At 39.5% G+C, this 18,342-nt stretch overlaps 1 protein-coding gene across 1 annotated transcript in view; it reads right to left on the reverse strand.

Annotated features, from left to right (window-relative positions):
* Positions 1–596: 596 nt before the first annotated feature.
* CAVIN2 (caveolae associated protein 2) overlaps positions 597–18,342 on the reverse strand; it is a 56,320-nt gene continuing 38,574 nt past the window's right edge. The window contains exon 2 of the mRNA XM_083153495.1: positions 597–8,655. Coding sequence (XP_083009621.1) covers positions 7,876–8,655 — 780 coding nt within the window. The 3' untranslated portion in view covers positions 597–7,875. The remainder of the gene's footprint in view (positions 8,656–18,342) is intronic.

The raw sequence follows: 18,342 nt of genomic DNA on the forward strand, positions 1-18,342 counted from the left end.
TCAGGGATACCAGTTAGAAAGAGATTGCAGAAGTCCAGCCTGGATATGATCAGTGAGTGGATAATGGACTTATTGGTATCCTGAGTGAGAAAAGGTCTAATTCTGGAAATATTTTTTAGATGAAAATGGCAGGTTTGTGAGAGGTGCTAAATATGTGGTTTGAAGGAGAGAGAGGAGTCAAGGGTTACTCCAAGACAGCATACTATATATATATATGGAAAACGACGTTCAGCATTTGTGTTAACTTTACTTCAAAAATGATATTAAACATTCAAAACACAGCACAACACACATTAATTGAGTCCACAACTGCAAAAAGGGGACCACTGCTGTTAACAGTCTCCTCTTCTCTACAGGCTTTTGCTATATTAGCCTTTATCAATGTGGGCAGGCGGCCTTTGTGCGCTCTGTCGCTCAGCGATTTGTGTGCATGTGCACAGCTTAGAGGGAACACAGCAGGTACAAAAGATAAACCTCCTCCCGGCAAATACACCTGAAGGATAATGGCTTTGCGTAAGCGACGTGCATATGCTGTAAAAAGGACACATTTTGAGAATGTATTTATACAGTTTTAAAGTTGTGAAAAATACAAAATGTCAGAATTTCATTTGTGATTTATTTACAATATATTGCTTGTTACAGCGTCAGATGTGCTAAGCTACTATGCATAGAAAAATATAACATCATACTGTGCGATTTAAACTAAGTGAGACTTTGTAAGCTTAGCTTCAGCTTTCACGCATATTATATAATCTCTGCATAATTGCATAACTGTTTATATCCACATTCATTCCAAAAAAAAAAAAAAAACACATGTAAAACTTTAGCTTCCTTATCTTTAACAGGATGCATAACAAGCCAGGTGACATCTACATAGATTAATGTCACATATAAGCACACAGGAAATAAACAGAAATATTCACATTATTACATGCACACTTGCCATTTTCTTTAAGAATATTAGAATGTGATACAGGACAAAGGAGATATTGTACAGTATATTTGTAGAATACAAGTAAAAGATAATGTGTTTCATTTCTCCGGCATCATCTGCAGTATCACAGGTTTCACTCTACTGCATTTTGACTCCTGGAAATATAACCTTACATAAATCCTGATACTTCATACTCAAACATTATTAATATGTCTCTGTCAGTATAATGTTCCATTTGTAGTGCCTTTGAGAGGGACATATGAAACGGAAGCGGCAATAGTCTTATACAGCCTGCTTTCTGTAGAACAAGGCTTGCGTGACAGTTACAAAGGGCTCTGGGCAATTCAAACCTTTTGCACAAGTTGTATTTCTCTTGTTACTGTATGTGCTGTTGGCTATACAAATGTGTTCTACTTTGCATATAAAGGTGATCAAATGATATAGATGAAATTAGACTGAATGTATTGTTAAGGGTGTGGAATATTACATAGACAATGTCTAGCTAGACAGTCTATAGGTCTACCTTAAAAGGTCGACATGCAATAAGTCAACAAAGTCAAAAGGTTCACAGGGTCATCAGGTCGGCATTGTATAGGTCGACAGGGTCAACATGTAAAATGTAGATACATGAAAAGATTTACATGAATTTTTCACATATTTTTGGTGTCAATATCAACAACTGTCGACATGGACCCCCATTTAGTGTAACGCGTACCTTCACTACGCTCAGCCCACTATTATATTATCCCTCTTTGCGTACAAAAGCACTATTGCCTATGTGCATATGTGACCGATGGTTTCAGAAATCAAGAAGCAAAGTTATAGGCATTTATGGGAGGTGGCCTGACACAAAAAAATCTGTCTTGTTTGTACAGTATGTAATAGGAATGTCAGTGAAAGCTGCTGCATTCTCAGATGCCTAGCAGCTTCTGCATCTGCCATAAGACAGTTGCAGGTGTCAATGGTGGTTGCGATGATGAAATGTCTAAAATCACCAGTGGTGAGTGTCTAAAAGCAAGCATCTCAGGGCTCATACATACCAGGTGCACACTAATGCGTTTGCCTATTATCACATCTGAGCTTCTCCAGCAACAGACGTTCAATGGATGAAGTAGGCCTTGAATGTGCTACAGTGGCAGGTGGGAAGTTTGACTGAGGTGGCACACCTGTCATACCATAATATGTCCTAAGGCGAGCTCAGGGAGGACCAAAACCTCCCGTAGAGCAGAACAGTAACTTTTTGGACACCTACTGCTTTAAAAATTCATAAGGCCCCATATTCACAGTCTGTGTTCATGTTGAAAATAAGTGTTTCTTATGCTCCAGAGGTTCCCTCCCACTTCCCTCAGAGCACTGATATCAAGAGGAAGCATACAACAGCTTTTGAGATGTGGGGCCATTGGTGGTGGCTCTTTCTTCATATCAGTGGCAGTACGGTGTTTGGCTATAGTTTTACAGCCAAGCATCACACTTTCATTCCCAGTAGAAGAGCATGCCAACCCTACCATCTGCTTTTAATGTACTGTAAGTAATAGATGATATAGTCATATACCGTATATATCTATATATCTCTATCTATCTATCTATCTATCTATCTATCTATCTATCTATATATATATATATATATATATATATATATAAGATTGTGGTCAGCAGCACTCAACTCCACTCCTATTAATATATGCAGTAATACTCAATGGCGGTGCCTTCCAAAACTTGGATGTTGTTTCCAGGTTTGCAATATATGTTCGGCGGTGGCACTCTACCAGTAACAGAAGTCCCACACAGGTCTTTAAACCTGTGTGGGACTTCTGTTACTGGTAGAGAGCCGCCGCCGAATAAATATATATTTATATATATATAATTATATATACACACACACACACATATACAAACACACACACACACACTGCTACCACTGGCAAATATATGCAGGGGGGGGGGGGGGGGGAAGAAAATAAGTGAAAGCCTCATACATACTGCTTAATACGCTATAAAAATATTAATCTAAGATGATGGATGTGCTTTGAATCACCTTGTACAGTATGTAGATGAACGACTGAGAACCAGTTACTAAGTGTGCTGATTGTGGCATTTGTGCTTAACATGCCCTGCTACCATTAACATAGAGTAGCAATATTAGTTTATTGTGCCATTTCCGCCATGCTGTTAAGAGTGTTGCAACACATCTTGTCTTGTCTAAACATGCTCCGTCTGTATGTGGAGTCAAAAAAACATACTTCACTTTTCATGTTATGGATATACAGTAGATCTGCAACACTTGGAAATTAAAATAAAGTTCTTAACAGATCTTGTTGTAAACGCAACATAAAAATATCAACAAAAGATTTGAATTCAGATAACCAAAGTTCAGTGTTCTCTACCAGATTAAGGAGCTCTTCCTCTGTTTTCATTTTTCTAGTGTAAACTATAGTGCTTATAAAATACTACAATTATTTTTATATATCAACCAATTAGAGTTTTTTTCCATTTCTGAGATGCACTTGTTACTGTGGCTTATTCAACACATTTGTGCTATTGCATGATGGTATTATTTAAGCCCTTTATTGGGAGGATTTATGCTTAGTCTGAATTTCCCACTCCTTTGTTAACTGGTAATAAAAAGGAAAATCAAGTATTGCTTTAAATATTTATGCACAAAAATGTACAGTGAGAAAACAAAGTAGCTGTCTGAGATCATCCTGGCCTCCAGTGATAGTTGAAGAGACATGTGGACTGCTTATAAATCTCAAGCAAAGTCTCACTGTAGTCGTGGGACCCTCTGAAGCCTGTTTACTGTTATTTATGTCATACCTTCAGCCATTGCAATTCTCTCCAGGATAATTTCAGAGAGGAGGAGCAGGTGGGCAGTGATGGGGACAGCAACAGACCAGTTACATTATGAGGCTTTGGTCCTCACCATAAAATGCCATAACTTATATAGGGGGTGGGGCCAAAATTATGCAATTACAATATAATTAAATCATTAGTTCCTGCCCCTCCCAGCTGACAGCTGTTTCAAGTTATTTATCTACCCTATTCTGCTTACTTCACCAGTAAGTGGGAGAGATGCAGGAGGTTTGCCAAGTCTTCCAGGGGATATGGGAGGATACCTGAAAATTCTGGTGTCTCCCGTAGAATCCAGAAGAGTAGGCATAGATTGCGTCCAACTGTTGCAATGCTTTTGATACATAAATAAAGGATGCCAATTTAAAAGACATCCTTGTGCATCAATACAGATCGCAGCTGTGGAAATGAAATATGCTGCCTCCACTTTCACTTGAGGGTTTGGAAAGTGGGTATTGAGGGGCAGTAGAATAAAGTTTTTCCTAGGGGCCGAGAAGCCTTACACCGGCCTTGCCCACAAGTTAGGGTGGTTCCATAAAATTGCTTTTCTGACACCCGGTTTATGTCCTGAAATTCCCTTTTTCGCTGACAGACAGGGCCGGCCAAGCTGCATCCGACTCCGAATAGGACGGACATATCCAAATATGCGTAAATTTACTTCTGCAATCTCCGTGATTCTGAATAGGTCAAAGGTGGTAATACAGGACCAAATGTACTAAACCTTGAAAAATGATAAAGTACCAGCCAATCAGATTCTACGCCAACTCTCATGTTAAAGGCTATATAACTTTTCAAGGTTCAGTGTTCTCAACTATGGAAAACAGTGGTTAGTTACCTGAACACTATGTCAGCCCCCCACTCATTGCTTTGTCTCAGCCCACCTGCACTAATACTGTTTTCAGTGACCAGACCTTCTCTCCTAAAAGTCTGCCCCACCGTGGCAGCCATGATATATTTATAGTACAAGAAAGCCACACATATACTTTACTCCCAATCCGTTCTGACTTTCTGGCAGCAAAGATCAGCATAGAGGGGGTAGTGCTGTATATTGGGAGGCGGTGTAGGGGTGTGATGTGGCTTAATAGGCTGTGGGTACTTGGCTACATGATTGCATCACTGTGACCACACCCCCATTTTAACATTTTAAGATTATGGGCATTGGAAAGTGGGCTTGATTCAACAATGCAATTGTGCTCGAACGACATCACAGGACAGGTTTACCCACTTCACTTGACTTGACAAGGGAGCGGCTTGGCAGCAGCTTGAGGCCATATGTGGGAGATTTACTCACTTTGCCAGAAGGCCGGGAGTGCCACACAATTTTCAGAAACTTTCTGGCTTTTTTGGGAGAGTAGGCAAATAATATTCTCCTATTAATAAGGGCTTTCTTACTTTTTGAAGTTGATCTAGATCATCAGGATTATGTGTCAGGTGATAATTCTTTTTAGTGCAATAGAACAAAAGGGTAGACTAATGCCCCTATTGTAATAAAATATTTATTAATTAAATCTTTTAATGTTATTATATGAAAATAATTCTTGTAGATATATAATAAGTATCTAATAAAATCACTCTGTTTACATTTTCAAAAATAAAAAAACTTGCAAATACAATGACTTCACCATCACACATGCTGTAACCATCATGAATATAAATCAATTTTTCATTATTGAAATAACTTTCCCAATGTGCTACAGTAGTTATCAGTTGATGTAGTCTTTACTATACCACATCAATATATACATTTATAAAGCGCATATAAATGTCAAGTGCATTTTTTAAAATGTTTATAAATACAAAGTGAAGAGACGTAGCAGTGTCTATGTATGTCGATAGTTATATATCGAGAATCTGTGCTGACAAATTCTTTAATTCGCATGTTCTATTCTGTAATGGAATTTCTATATAATATTCTATATTACTTGCCTATTATGTGAAGAAGACATAGTGTGAAGGCGATGGATGAATACATCAAGCTGGTATATACTGTGTAGGGATGCGGTCAATTTGCCGGCGGTCGGGATCCCGGCGTTCAGAACCCCGACACTGGAATCCCGACCGCCGAAATCCCAAAACTTTCTCCCTCCGTGGGTGTCCATGACACCCATAGAGGGAGAATAAAATAGCGTGCCGAGCGTAGCGAGGCACCAGGCCCGCTGCGTGGCGAGCGCAGTGAGCCCGCAAGGGGGGGCGATCCACGTCCCCCCCATGTCGGGATTTCGGCGGTCGGGATTCCAACCGCCGGCATTCCGACCGCCGGCATTACGTATCGGATCCACTGTGTAATGTACTGTCTAAACTGTTGATGTAAAGTTTACTCTCAAAATCTTAAGGGCAGAGTCATTTAAGTCCTAAAGCCTCACATGATTTGTATCCACAATATGCTGCTGGTACTAAACATAGCTTGTAATTCATAGAAGCCATATTTTCTGTACCATACTATATGCAACAGTGTGCAGAAACATATCGGACAAGGCTACAAAAGGACTTGGCACTTATTTGAATCTTCCCCTTAATAGCTAACTAACAATATAAACTGGATATTAAGTATAATACTTTAGGGCACATTTTTCATATTAAGAACATTAGTGGACCCAAAGCAAAGCTCCCATTAGCACCATAGCCATTTGCAGACCGTGAAGGGTAACATACTGTAACTGCATCAAGACCAACACAAAACCAAATGTGTAACAATTTATACAGTGTAAGGCTTTTTATTTACATTTCTAGGGTACTGTAGGCCAGCGACAAAGATTGACTAGGCAATAGTTTTAAAGCTAGAGATTGATTTATAGTTATGGCCAATGCTTAGAAGTGTGATGGAGCAAAAGTGAGGCTAACATGAGAGCTATATATGCAGCCTTTCTTTTTAGGTTTGTATTGTGAGTTGGGAGGTGGCAGAGGTGCAATTACTGCCCAAGGCATAAAAATGTATAGTTGCAGCTATATGTATATTAGATATATTATGGCTGTACTAGTAACCAACATAACTTAATTGTAAATTAAGTTTATCTCTTCCCATTGACAAGTTTACCCCTTCCAAGGGACATTTGTCCCTACTGCAATGAATCTATTAAAAAAAAAAGTGTCCTTATAATGTATAGTGGCTGCATATTCTCTAAATGGACATTTATCAGACATTACAGGCTCCCACTAACGGTGCAGTAGCTTTATAAAAGACATAAGTGGTGAAAACTCTTTTCTTGTTCTTACTCTGCCACATCCCATATCTCTGCTCATTGTGGTATGCATGTAATGGTGATGGGTGGGGTAAGCATGCCTTGAGTTCTGTGCATCAATATCTGTATTGTGCTGTTTGCCTCAAATAAACTTGTTCCATTTGTGTATCCATAAATACATAACATTACAGTTTAGTCTGTCTGCTAATATGCTAGATAATACAATCATTGTTATTTGCTCTTTGTGTAAGGATTGCTACTGTAGATCTGTCAAAAAGACAAACAGAATAAAACTATCTGTAAACCATTAAAAGGAATAATGTGTTAGCGTTACTGTCATTAGGCTAAAACATTTTTCCTTTTCATCTTCTATAGATACGAAAAATAAAATCATATGTTCTTTTAATTATTGGTCCCATTTATTATAATGAGAGAAGTCATGGAGAGAACGAGGTTTGAGAAGAGTGATTCTATCTCAGTTTCTAAAACTGTTTATGTTAAAATATCTTCTTTCAGAAAAACCCTTTAAGGGTTATCATAGATGGTGGTGTGTGCACAGCTTGGTGCAGAAATAATACAGGCTAGTTCTAAGGCCCATCTCATGTTTTACAGTGCATGTTTACTACAACTACAGTATAATATAGGCTATATTAAAAACAGTAATATTAGGATTGAATAGGTGATGTAGTATTCTAATAAAATTTGCCTGTAAATAATTATCAATTAAATGATTAGATGATCACTACTAATCTAGCCTTTTTATGTATAGGGTCCATCCTCTAAGTATATTTTTGAACCTCACGGAGTTACTTTTTTTAAGCACCCATTATCACACAACCTTCTGCATGAAATGGACCTGAACACATTTCTATGTAAATCTCCACTTGCAACCAGCTGTTTGTATATTAATCACATTTATACACTTTGATCTATTTGGAGACCAGTTGATGGAGTAGGTACTTCATACGCTTCCTCTAATTCCTCAGCCTTTGGCTTATATTCAGGGCTAAATGGATTCTCACTTTCAAAGTCCAGTTCTTTATCCTCATCATCTTCCACAATAGAAAGCTCAATGTTTTTGCTCAAAACTTGTGCTTCTTCTATGTTGGCTTCGCGGTCTATTGAGTCTTCCACTGTTTTTACTTCCTCATTTGGAGGCAGCACCTCAGAAGCCTTCTCAGCCACCAGAGTATCATGCTGGTCATTCACAGCTTGTTCTTCTGCTGGTTCATTCGCTGCTTTTTCTTCACTCTCCACAGTTGTCTCCTCATCATGGGATTTCTTGATGCTAAAGGTAATTGGAGATTTAAATGAAGAGCCCTTTGAAGATTTATTTTGGGAAGGAGTAAATGACTTTTTAATTTTTTCTCTTCTTTCTGGTGACACAATTTTAGTGCTGATCTTGTTCATCTTCTTTTCAATATTTTGACGTGAAAATGCTTTCTTCAGACTATCGACTTTCTTCAGACTGGATCTTTTCATTTTTTCAGCTCTAGTTGTTCCAAATTTCTCATCTATACTGTCGTCATGCCCATCTTCTTCATGATTAATTTCATCATCTGAAGAAAGGTCAATCGTGTGCATGGTCTCCTCTTGAGACTTGTTAGGGTCAATGGAGTCTTCAGGACCTTCTGTTATGCTAGGCACCGGTGTTGGCTCTTTCACAAAAACGTTTGCAGGTATTTCATTTTCTTCCTACATAAAATAGATTATGTTAGCATATTTGGCAAAACACATGTTTAACAAACATTATTCAGGCATCAAAACAACAGAACAGCTGTTCACATTTTATTAAATTTAAAATGTAAATGCTATAGAATCTGAAGTAGCAATATAAGAAACCACAGCACAGTTTTAAAGGCAAATTTTAACACATAGTTTCTTCTAATGCCAAATTTATAAAAACAAAGTAATAAATCAATTGTTATTGAAGGCCAAATGATATTTTGAAGAAACTTTCCTTAGTCTTTCCTTCCAGTTATTATGATGCAGTTAACATAATCAAAGATTTTCACAGTGTCATATAGGTAAATGGTCACTAAGTTGACAAGCATTATGTCGACATGACTGAAGGTTTACATGCATGAAGGCTGACATGACTGAAACTCGAATTGGGTTAGGTTGACAGGGACATTATGCTGACACAAACATTAAGTTGACATGGGGAAGTTTCACAGTCAAAATTTCGACATGGAGTTTTTCACTTTTTTTTTGAGCCGACAGGCGGTATTTCATGTCCTACCATCCACTAGGGAGTGGTTAGGGAATAAAATAGTGTGGCAAGCACAGCGATCCTTGCGAGGGGATGTGGTGCACTTTTTTAGTGTCCATGTCAACTGTATCGACATTCGGGACCAAAAAAAGTAAAAAAAATCCTATGTCGACCTCTTGGCTGTTGACCTTCCCCATGTTGACCGAATGCTTGTGTCAACATAATGTCCCTGTTGACCTAACCCATGGTGACCTTCATGCATGTCGAACTGCAGTGGCCAACCTGATGCTTGTAGACCTAATGTCTGTCTATCCAATGATCAATACCCATCATATGATGAGGTACTTTATAGCGATAATGATCCATAGAAAGCTGCTCCTTTACAAATAAGTCAACCTAATCTAAATGCAATAATTGGTGCTCTGTGTGATTACTAATGCGAAAAAGGGATTTTAATTACATAAAATACCAATACTTCACATACACAGTTCTTCCACAGGTTCCATTACTCACATTCACATCATTTAAAGTACATTCCAGCAGAACTTACAATCCTTTCTTGCTGCATGTTGCAGCTATCTATCGCCCACCTGGGCAGCCAACACGATTTCTGGAAGAATTTTCTGCCTGGCTCCCTCACTTCCTTTCCTCTGACATCTCAACCATCATCATGGGTGACTTCAACATTGCTATTGATAGCCAAAAATCTGCTGCTCATGCCTCCAAACTACTCTCTCTAACCTCCTCTCTTGGCCTCTCCCAATGGTCTGACTCCTCTACTCATCGGGAGGGCCACTGCCTTGATCTGGTATTCACTAAGCTGTGCTCAGTGTCTGAATTCACCAATACTCCTTTCACTCTCTCAGATCACAAGCTTATCTCCTGCACGCTGTCCTCTAGTACTTCTAACTCAAAAACACTGAAATACTTTAATCCACCTAAAGCCCGCAGAAATATTAAGGATATTAATTTTCAAGTACTCTCCTCCTCACTGCAACAACAGCTTGCTCCTATTTCTGCATTCACTACTCCTGAGATGGCGGTATCACACCTAAACCTAACTCTCAAAAACAGCCCTGGATGAAGTGGCTCCAGTTACCCACTACACTCCACGTAGGCCTAGACGCCAACCGTGGCACTCTAAATTAATGAGACACCTACAAAATCTCTCACGCAAAGCTGATCTTAAATGGCCGAAATCTCACAGTCCAATGGATTTCTTTACATATAAGACTATCTACCAGTCCTATAGTTATGCCCTGGAAACTGCCAAACAAAAAATTCCCAAACTCTAATATCTGCTCAAGTTCTTAACCCAAAATGTATTTTTAATACATTTAAATCCCTTCTCAACCCTCCCTCACCCAAGCCACCAGCCACTATCCATGCACAAGATCTTGCTTCCTACTTCAGGGATGAGTGACAAGATCAGAGATGAATTGTTATGCTCCAACTCAGTTGGTGATCTGCTCAATTCCATACCGGAGCCCTCTGACGCATTTACTTCATTTGATCTCACGAATGAAGATGAAGTATCTGTACTTTTCTCTTCCTCTCTACTACCTCTCCTCTTGACTGTATACCCTCACAAATAAGTAAATCTCTGTCTTCTGTGCTCATCCCAATCTTAACTGAAATCTGTAACCTCTCTTTCTCTACTGGTGTCTTTCCCTCATTGTTCAAACATGCAGTTATTACTCAGATTCTGAAAAAACAGAATTCTGATCCGAGCTCTCTCTCAAACTACCTTCCCATTTCTCAACTTCCATGCACCTACTAACTACTTGAAAGACTTGCCTACACTTGCCTCACACGCTTTCTTAACTCGCACAACTTACTGGACCTGCTTCAGTCAGGCTTTCGTGCCCAACACTCCACAGAGACAGCACTGACTAAAGTTGTGAATGATCTGGTCACTGCTAAGTCTAAAGGCCACTATTCACTACTAATTCTTCTAGATCTATCTGCTGCTTTTGACACTGTTGACCACACACTTCTCATACAAACACTACAATCCCTAAGTCTCTTGGTTCTCTTCCTACCTATCTAACCGCTCCTTTAGTGTTCGTTTCTCTGATTCAAACCTCCTCTTCGCTACCTCTTTCAGTTGGAGTATCTCAGGGTTCAGTTTTAGATCCACTGCTTTTCTCAATCTATACCTCATCTCTTGGCAAACTAATCAGCTCCTTTGGATTTCAGTATCATCTGTATGTGGATGATACTCAGCTCTACCTATTCTCCCCGGACCTGTCCCCATCTGTATTGAGCTGTGTCTCTGAATGCTTTCTGCTGTTTCATCCTGGATATCATCTCGCCACCTCAAACGTAATATCTCAAAAACAGAATTAATTATATTTCCGCCAATAAATAGTAGTTACCAACCTGATATCTCTATTGCTGTTGAGAAGATGACAATCACTCCTACCTCTCAAGCTCGCTGCCGAGGTGTTATCCTTGACTCTGAACTTTCCTTTGTACCCCACATTCAATCTGTCTCAAAATCATGCCACATGCACCTAAAAAACATATTTAAAATTCGCCCTTACCTTACACAAGATATTGCAAAAACTCTAATCCGTGCTCTCATCATCTCACGCATTGATTATGGCAATAGTATCCTTATTGGCCTTTCCCAATACAGACTCTCACCATTACAGTCCATAATGAATGCAGCTGCAAGGCTAATCTTCCTAGCCAGACATTCATCGTCTGCAAAGCTACTCTGTCAGTCACTTCATTGGTTTCATGTATTCTACCGTACTCAATACAAAATTATTTTACTTACACACAAAGCCATAAACCAAACTGCACCAACATACATATCTTCTCTTTTCTAAAAATATCTTCCAACACGACCTCTACGCTCCTCCCAAGATCTGCGTCTCTCATCCACACTCATTACTCCCTCCCATTCCCGATTGAAAGACTTTCTTCAGGCTGCACCTACTCTGTGGAATGTCTTCCCAAGCACAATAAGACTCTGCTCCAGTCTCCAAACTTATCAGCATTCCCTAAAAACTCATCTCTTCAGGCAAGCTTATCAAATTCCAAAACCAGTCACAGAACCTTGCATTCTGGTGGAATCGATGCAATAAAGAATACAGTATCTATCTTTATGTATCAATACCTATTTCCCTATAGATTGTAAGCTTGCGAGCAGGGCCTCCTACCTTTTGACTGTCTGTAAATACCCTGTTTGTTGTATCACTGTCTCCTTTGTAAAACGCAACGGAATATGCTGCGCTATATAAGAAACTGTTAATAAATAAATAAAATAAGTCCTAGCAAAATTCCAAAACGTATAGGTTTGAGGCCTGGCAAATGATAGGTTGGGTAAAAGTCACTTCACAAACAGAAGTAATATTTTAACAGAAGGTCCATTTTTTGTAAAGTGCCTCTGGATTTCTTCCCAAAAAAAAAGATGGCTTCTGTAAAAACTGATTTTTATTTTTGTAATTTAGTGTGATATTTATTTTTACTCAAGAAAATTTCCTACCTTACAGAAATAATCTACCTATCATCTATCTATCTATCTATCTATCTATCTATGGGCGGGATTCTCTCATCTAAATATGCAGTAAAAACCCTGGGGTGGTACAGATGTCTATTACTGTCCCATAGGGTAATTCGAGACCACATCAAATTTATGTAAAAAACATCGAACTCTCACCTGCAATGTTAAGACACATGTGCCATACAGAGAGAGAGAGAGAGAGAGAGAGAGAGAGAGAGAGAGAGAGAGAGAGAAAGAGACACCACTTGATTACAGTACAGGACAGGGTTGCAGGCAAAGATGGATGGACCAACAGATGGGCGCATTGACTGACAGATGGACACACAGAGCACCATATTGGGACATAGATGGACAGTCGGACAAGAAGGGCCGTAAATGAACAGGTGGACTGACAGGAGAAGGCATAGATGGACATATTAGAGGGGCATAGGAAGACAGATGAACACACAGCGCATGATATGGGGGTATAGACAGATGGATGGGGGCATAAATGGACTGAAGGGGACATACTGTAGATGAACAAACAGCTACAGCACCAGTTTGTATAGCGGGAAGGACTTGAGGAAAGACAGGGCGAGGAAAGACAGGGGCATAAGCATACAGCCAGATCACCATATGGGGGTATAGATGGACAGATGGGGGGGGGGGGTGACAGACGGGATGGGGCATAGAAGGAAAAAGAGCCCGAACCTTTAATGTTTTTTCATTGTTTTAACATTACCTACTGCTGTTGTACCGTGTTTGGGACATGGGAGTTTACTTCATGGGAAAGTGTGAGGGGGGAGGTGAGAGGCGAAGCCGCTTCTTGTAGGTAATTCGGAATCGTCAACGGCGGTGCCTGGCAGATGTACTCGACAAGCTCAATCATTGCATGCCAATTTACCTTGAAATAGGGAATTTCCCTGACTTTTTCGCCTGCTCTAAAGTAGAATTTTTTTTTACAGCAATTCCTATAGAAATTACTGTGACAAAATTTCTTATGTCTAATGGACCACCCTGCGGCTGCCTGAATATCGCACGCCGCTGGGGAGGGGGAATGAAAGTGATTAATTGTATTTGCCCCCAAGGATTTAACCGTTGGTTTAATTTTTTAATTCTCTATACAATTGTGCCATTGGTATTATTTTTGGTACTTGTGTAGTTTCACAGCAGCACTGCCTGCGGAGCACACCCGCACTATCCATGTCAGCCTGAAGCGTGGCGCGCGTACGCGGTATGCATCCTCCCGAACTGTTCATACCCCCACTACCCACGTTGGCGTGGAGTTCATTTTATAAAATGTGGCGAGCCCAAAGCGTGGCGAGCGCCCACGTATTACTTGACGTGTATTACGTTTATTGTTTTCCGCATGCGCTCGCCACGCTTTGGGTTTGGTGGCTCGCTGTACTTGCCACACTTTATAAAATCAAATCCACGCCGCCGTGGATAGTGGGGGTATGAACAGCTCACACGCTTCTGGCGGATGTGGATGTGGATAGTGGGGGTGTGCTAAATTGCATTGCATGCAAATCGATTTACCACATGCGATGCGATCCAGGGGCAGTGCTGCTGTGAAACTACAAAAGTACCTAATTTTTTATATATAATAAAACTTGGTTAACTGTTTTGTATTTGGAAAAAAGCATCAATTAGAGTATAACCAACTGCGACGACTAATAGCTATTTTAGCAGCAGAGTAGAAAATGTAATTATCTTCTAGAGCTTGCACTAAATTTAGATTACTCTTAAAAAGCCTTGCTTTAACACGAGAATGTAGAAATTATACTAATTTAATGCTTTATTACAGGAAGGTAGAGGATTGGAAGAATCTCTAGCTAGTCTTAAAGCATATAATTGCTTGATAAGAAAGGTTATATTAACCAGGTCCATTTCAAATTGTGCACAAATCATTGTCTCTAATTATAATGAAATACCAATTTTGAATGAAGGAAAAAATAGCCTTTAAACCAAAAATAGATCCTTCATCTTGTAGTTTAAATCAAGTGTTCCTTTCAGTGAATTTGAAATTACTTCACAGTCATTGGTAACAGTATCTTAATGATACAGTATACTGTATGCAATGCATTATCTCCATACATACAGTAGGTGGTCCTCTATATGGGATGACTACATATCTATTAAATGTGTATTAATAATGTTTTGAAAATTAATTCAGCAGAAATATTCCATTATGCCATGCTTCCAATATTTTGAATAAAAAATTGCTTTACTGTACATATGTACAGTAAAGCAATTCTGTATTGTGTGAATAAATACTGTATGCCATACACTCAGGGCCGGTGCAACCATCCCCCTCGCCCCAGGCAAATCCTCCGTTCGCCGCACCCCCCCCCTGTGCTTGGGGGTGGGGCGTGATACTGCGGCGGGCACCCGCGCTCCGGGGGACGGGGGGGATTTGCGGGCGATACTGCAGCAGCTGCCCGCACTCCAGGGGGGTGGTTGTGATGCGGGCAATACCCCCAGAGGGGGAGGGCAGCGTTGATTCAGAGGCGGGATTTGAAGTAAAACGCAACCCAAATCTAATTCTCTTTGCACATGTTTCCCGCCCTGCAATGCACATGGTTTTGTCCATTTAGAAGGAATTTGCTTTTGTGAGTGAACCAGAATAAGGGCCTATATTCAGCAGGCTCTGCCCCTTTGTTCAAAGAAATTGTAAAAAAAGGTTTTTAAAACAAAATCCACAATAATAAAAATGTGTCAATAGATGAAACACAATCTACTAGTGTTAAGCCAAGCCTGACCAGACAAATGTGATAAACTAGGAGTACTGGGAATGTTTGAGAAAAAAAGATTGAAACTATAATTGTTAAAAATATATATTTCCATATAGGACAGGTTTTTAATGTCAAATAAGATTATATAGGATAATTGGAGACAAGAATAAATAAATACAGGGCAGCAGAGAAAATTACAAATAAAACATACTGACTCACTGTACATTGGGGCTTAAAAACTATTTTCATGACCACTAGCTGCACATTACGCTACAAGTCACATAATAGTCACTGAAAATTGGCCTGCATTTTGTTAGGTTTAGGAATGTGATGCTATAGTGAAATACTCCAGCAAATATTGGGAAAATCTGTGTTTCATACGATCATTTCATTAGATTCAACTACAGAAGTTTACTGTGACAAGGTTGTGTCTAAAACATCTGGCAGACTGGAGAGTCGCTTTATTTAAAAAACACAACTAAAAAGTGCTATGTGACAAAACGTGTTGGGTGAGGTTATGCAAAGTGGGTGGAGTCAAAAGTTAATAAAAATGTACTCATAAGTCACCTGCAAGTCTAAATACAAATTGCAATTGTTATAAAATAGATGATGTATAAATAACCTTTTTAATGCATTTTTAATGATGGGGTTTAACAAACATATAATCAGTGTACTCTGTGTCAAATAAAAAAAGGGGGGGGGGGGGTTTAACATGGATAAAATTTGTAAAAGGTGGAACTAAGGTTTTGTATGAAGCAATATGTAATGTGCACAGAGAATAGGGTTTATTAACCCCTTCCTGACAGAGCCTGTTTTTGCCTTCCTGACAGAGCCCTTTTTTTCAATTCTGACATGTCTCACTTAAGTGGGGATAACTTTTTTTTGCTTTTACTTATCCCAGTGATTTTGAGATTGTTTTTTCGTGACACATTGTACTTCAAGTTAGTGGTAAATTTTCGTCGATACAGTCTGTGTTTTTTTGTGAAAAATACCAAAATATCGTGAAAAAATGGAAAATTTAGCGATTTGCAAAATGTTAAATTTTCTGCTTGTGAGACAAATAATCTTACCACTCAAAATAGTGAATAACTAACATAGACCATATGTCTACTTTATGTTGACATCATTATTTCAACTTCCTTTTAATTTTTTGGGACACTAGGAGGCTTACAATATGAATAGCAAATTCTCAAATTTTCAAGAAAATTTCAAACACTGATTTTTTTAGGGACCAGTTCAGTTCTGATGTGACTTTGAGGGACTTGTATGTGAGACACCCCCATAAATGATGCCATTTCAAAAACTGCACCCCTCACAGTATTCAAAACAGCATTTTGGAAGTTTGTTAACCCTTTAGGTGTTTCACAGGAATTAAAACAAAGTGTAGGTGAAATTTCAAAATTTCTTTTTTTTTGCAGATTTGCAATTTTAATACATTTTTCTAAGGAACACAGTACATTTTACTAGAGAAATGTGACTAAAAATTGATTCCCCCAATTCTTTTGTTTTCATAAATATCCTATATGTGGCCCTAGTGTGCACGGTGACCAAACCACAGGCTTCATAATAGAAGGAGCACCTACTTGATTTTGGAGCCTCCTTTTTATGAGATTATTTTTTAGGCACCATGTAGGTTTCTAGGCACCATAACATGCTAAAAGTTAGGAACCCCCCCACAAGTGACCCCATTTTGCAAACTACACCCCTCAGGGAATTCAGCTAGGGGTATAGTGTACATTTCAAACCCGCAGGGGTTTCACCAATTGTGGTACAACTGGGCAGTGAAAATGAAAAATTATTTTTTTTACACAAAAATGCAGTTCTGGCTCCAAATTTGTCATTTTCAGAAGGTATGAAGGAGACAAAGCACCCCAAAATCTGTGCCCCAATTTCTCCCGAGTACAGCAATGCCTCACATGTGACCAAAAAATACCAGTTGGGTGCATGGCAGGACTCAAAAGGGAAGGAGTGATTTTTGGATTTTGCAGCTCAGATTCTGGTGGAATTTTGGTGGGTGCTATGTCGCATTAGCAAGACCCCCCAAGCACCAATACAGTGGAACCCCCCCACAAGTCACCCCATTTTGCAAACTACACCCCTCAGGGAATTCATCTAGGGGTATAGTGTACATTTCAAACCCCCAGGGGTTTCACCAATTTTGATACAAGTGGGCAGTGAAAATGAAAAATTACATTTTTTTACACAAAAATGCAGTTCTGGCTCAAAATTTTTCATTTTCAGAAGGTATGAAGGAGAAAAAGCACCCCAAAATCTGTGCCCCAATTTCTCCCGAGTACGGCAATGCCTCACATGTGACCAAAAAATACCAGTTGGGTGCATGGCAGGACTCAGAAGGGAAGGAGTGATTTTTGGATTTTGCAGCACAGATTCTGGTGGAATGAATGGTGGGTGCTATGTTGCACCAATACAGTGGAACCCCCCCACAAGTCACCCCATTTTGCAAAGTACACCCCTCAGGGAATTCATCTAGGGGTATAGTGTACATTTCAAACCCCCAGGGGTTTCACCAATTTTGATACAAGTGGGCAGTGAAAATGAAAAATTACATTTTTTTACACAAAAATGCAGTTCTGGCTCACAATTTTTCATTTTCAGAAGGTATGAAGGAGAAAAAGCACCCCAAAATATGTGCCCCAATTTCTTCCGAGTACGGCAATGCCTCACATGTGACCAAAAAATACCAGTTGGGTGCATGGCAGGACTCAGAACGGAAGGAGTGATTTTTGGATTTTGCGGCTCAGATTCTGGTGGAATTTTGGTGGGTGCTATGTCGCATTAGCAAGACCCCCCAAGCACCAATACAGTGGAACCCCCCCACAAGTCACCCCATTTTGAAAACTACACCCCTCAGGGAATTCATCTAGGGGTATAGTGTACATTTAAAACCCCCAGGGGTTTCACCAATTTTGATACAAGTGGGC

This window comes from Crinia signifera, chromosome 7, assembly GCF_055691185.1.
Source record: "Crinia signifera chromosome 7, ASM5569118v1, whole genome shotgun sequence".
Taxonomy (NCBI): Eukaryota; Metazoa; Chordata; class Amphibia; order Anura; family Myobatrachidae; genus Crinia; species Crinia signifera.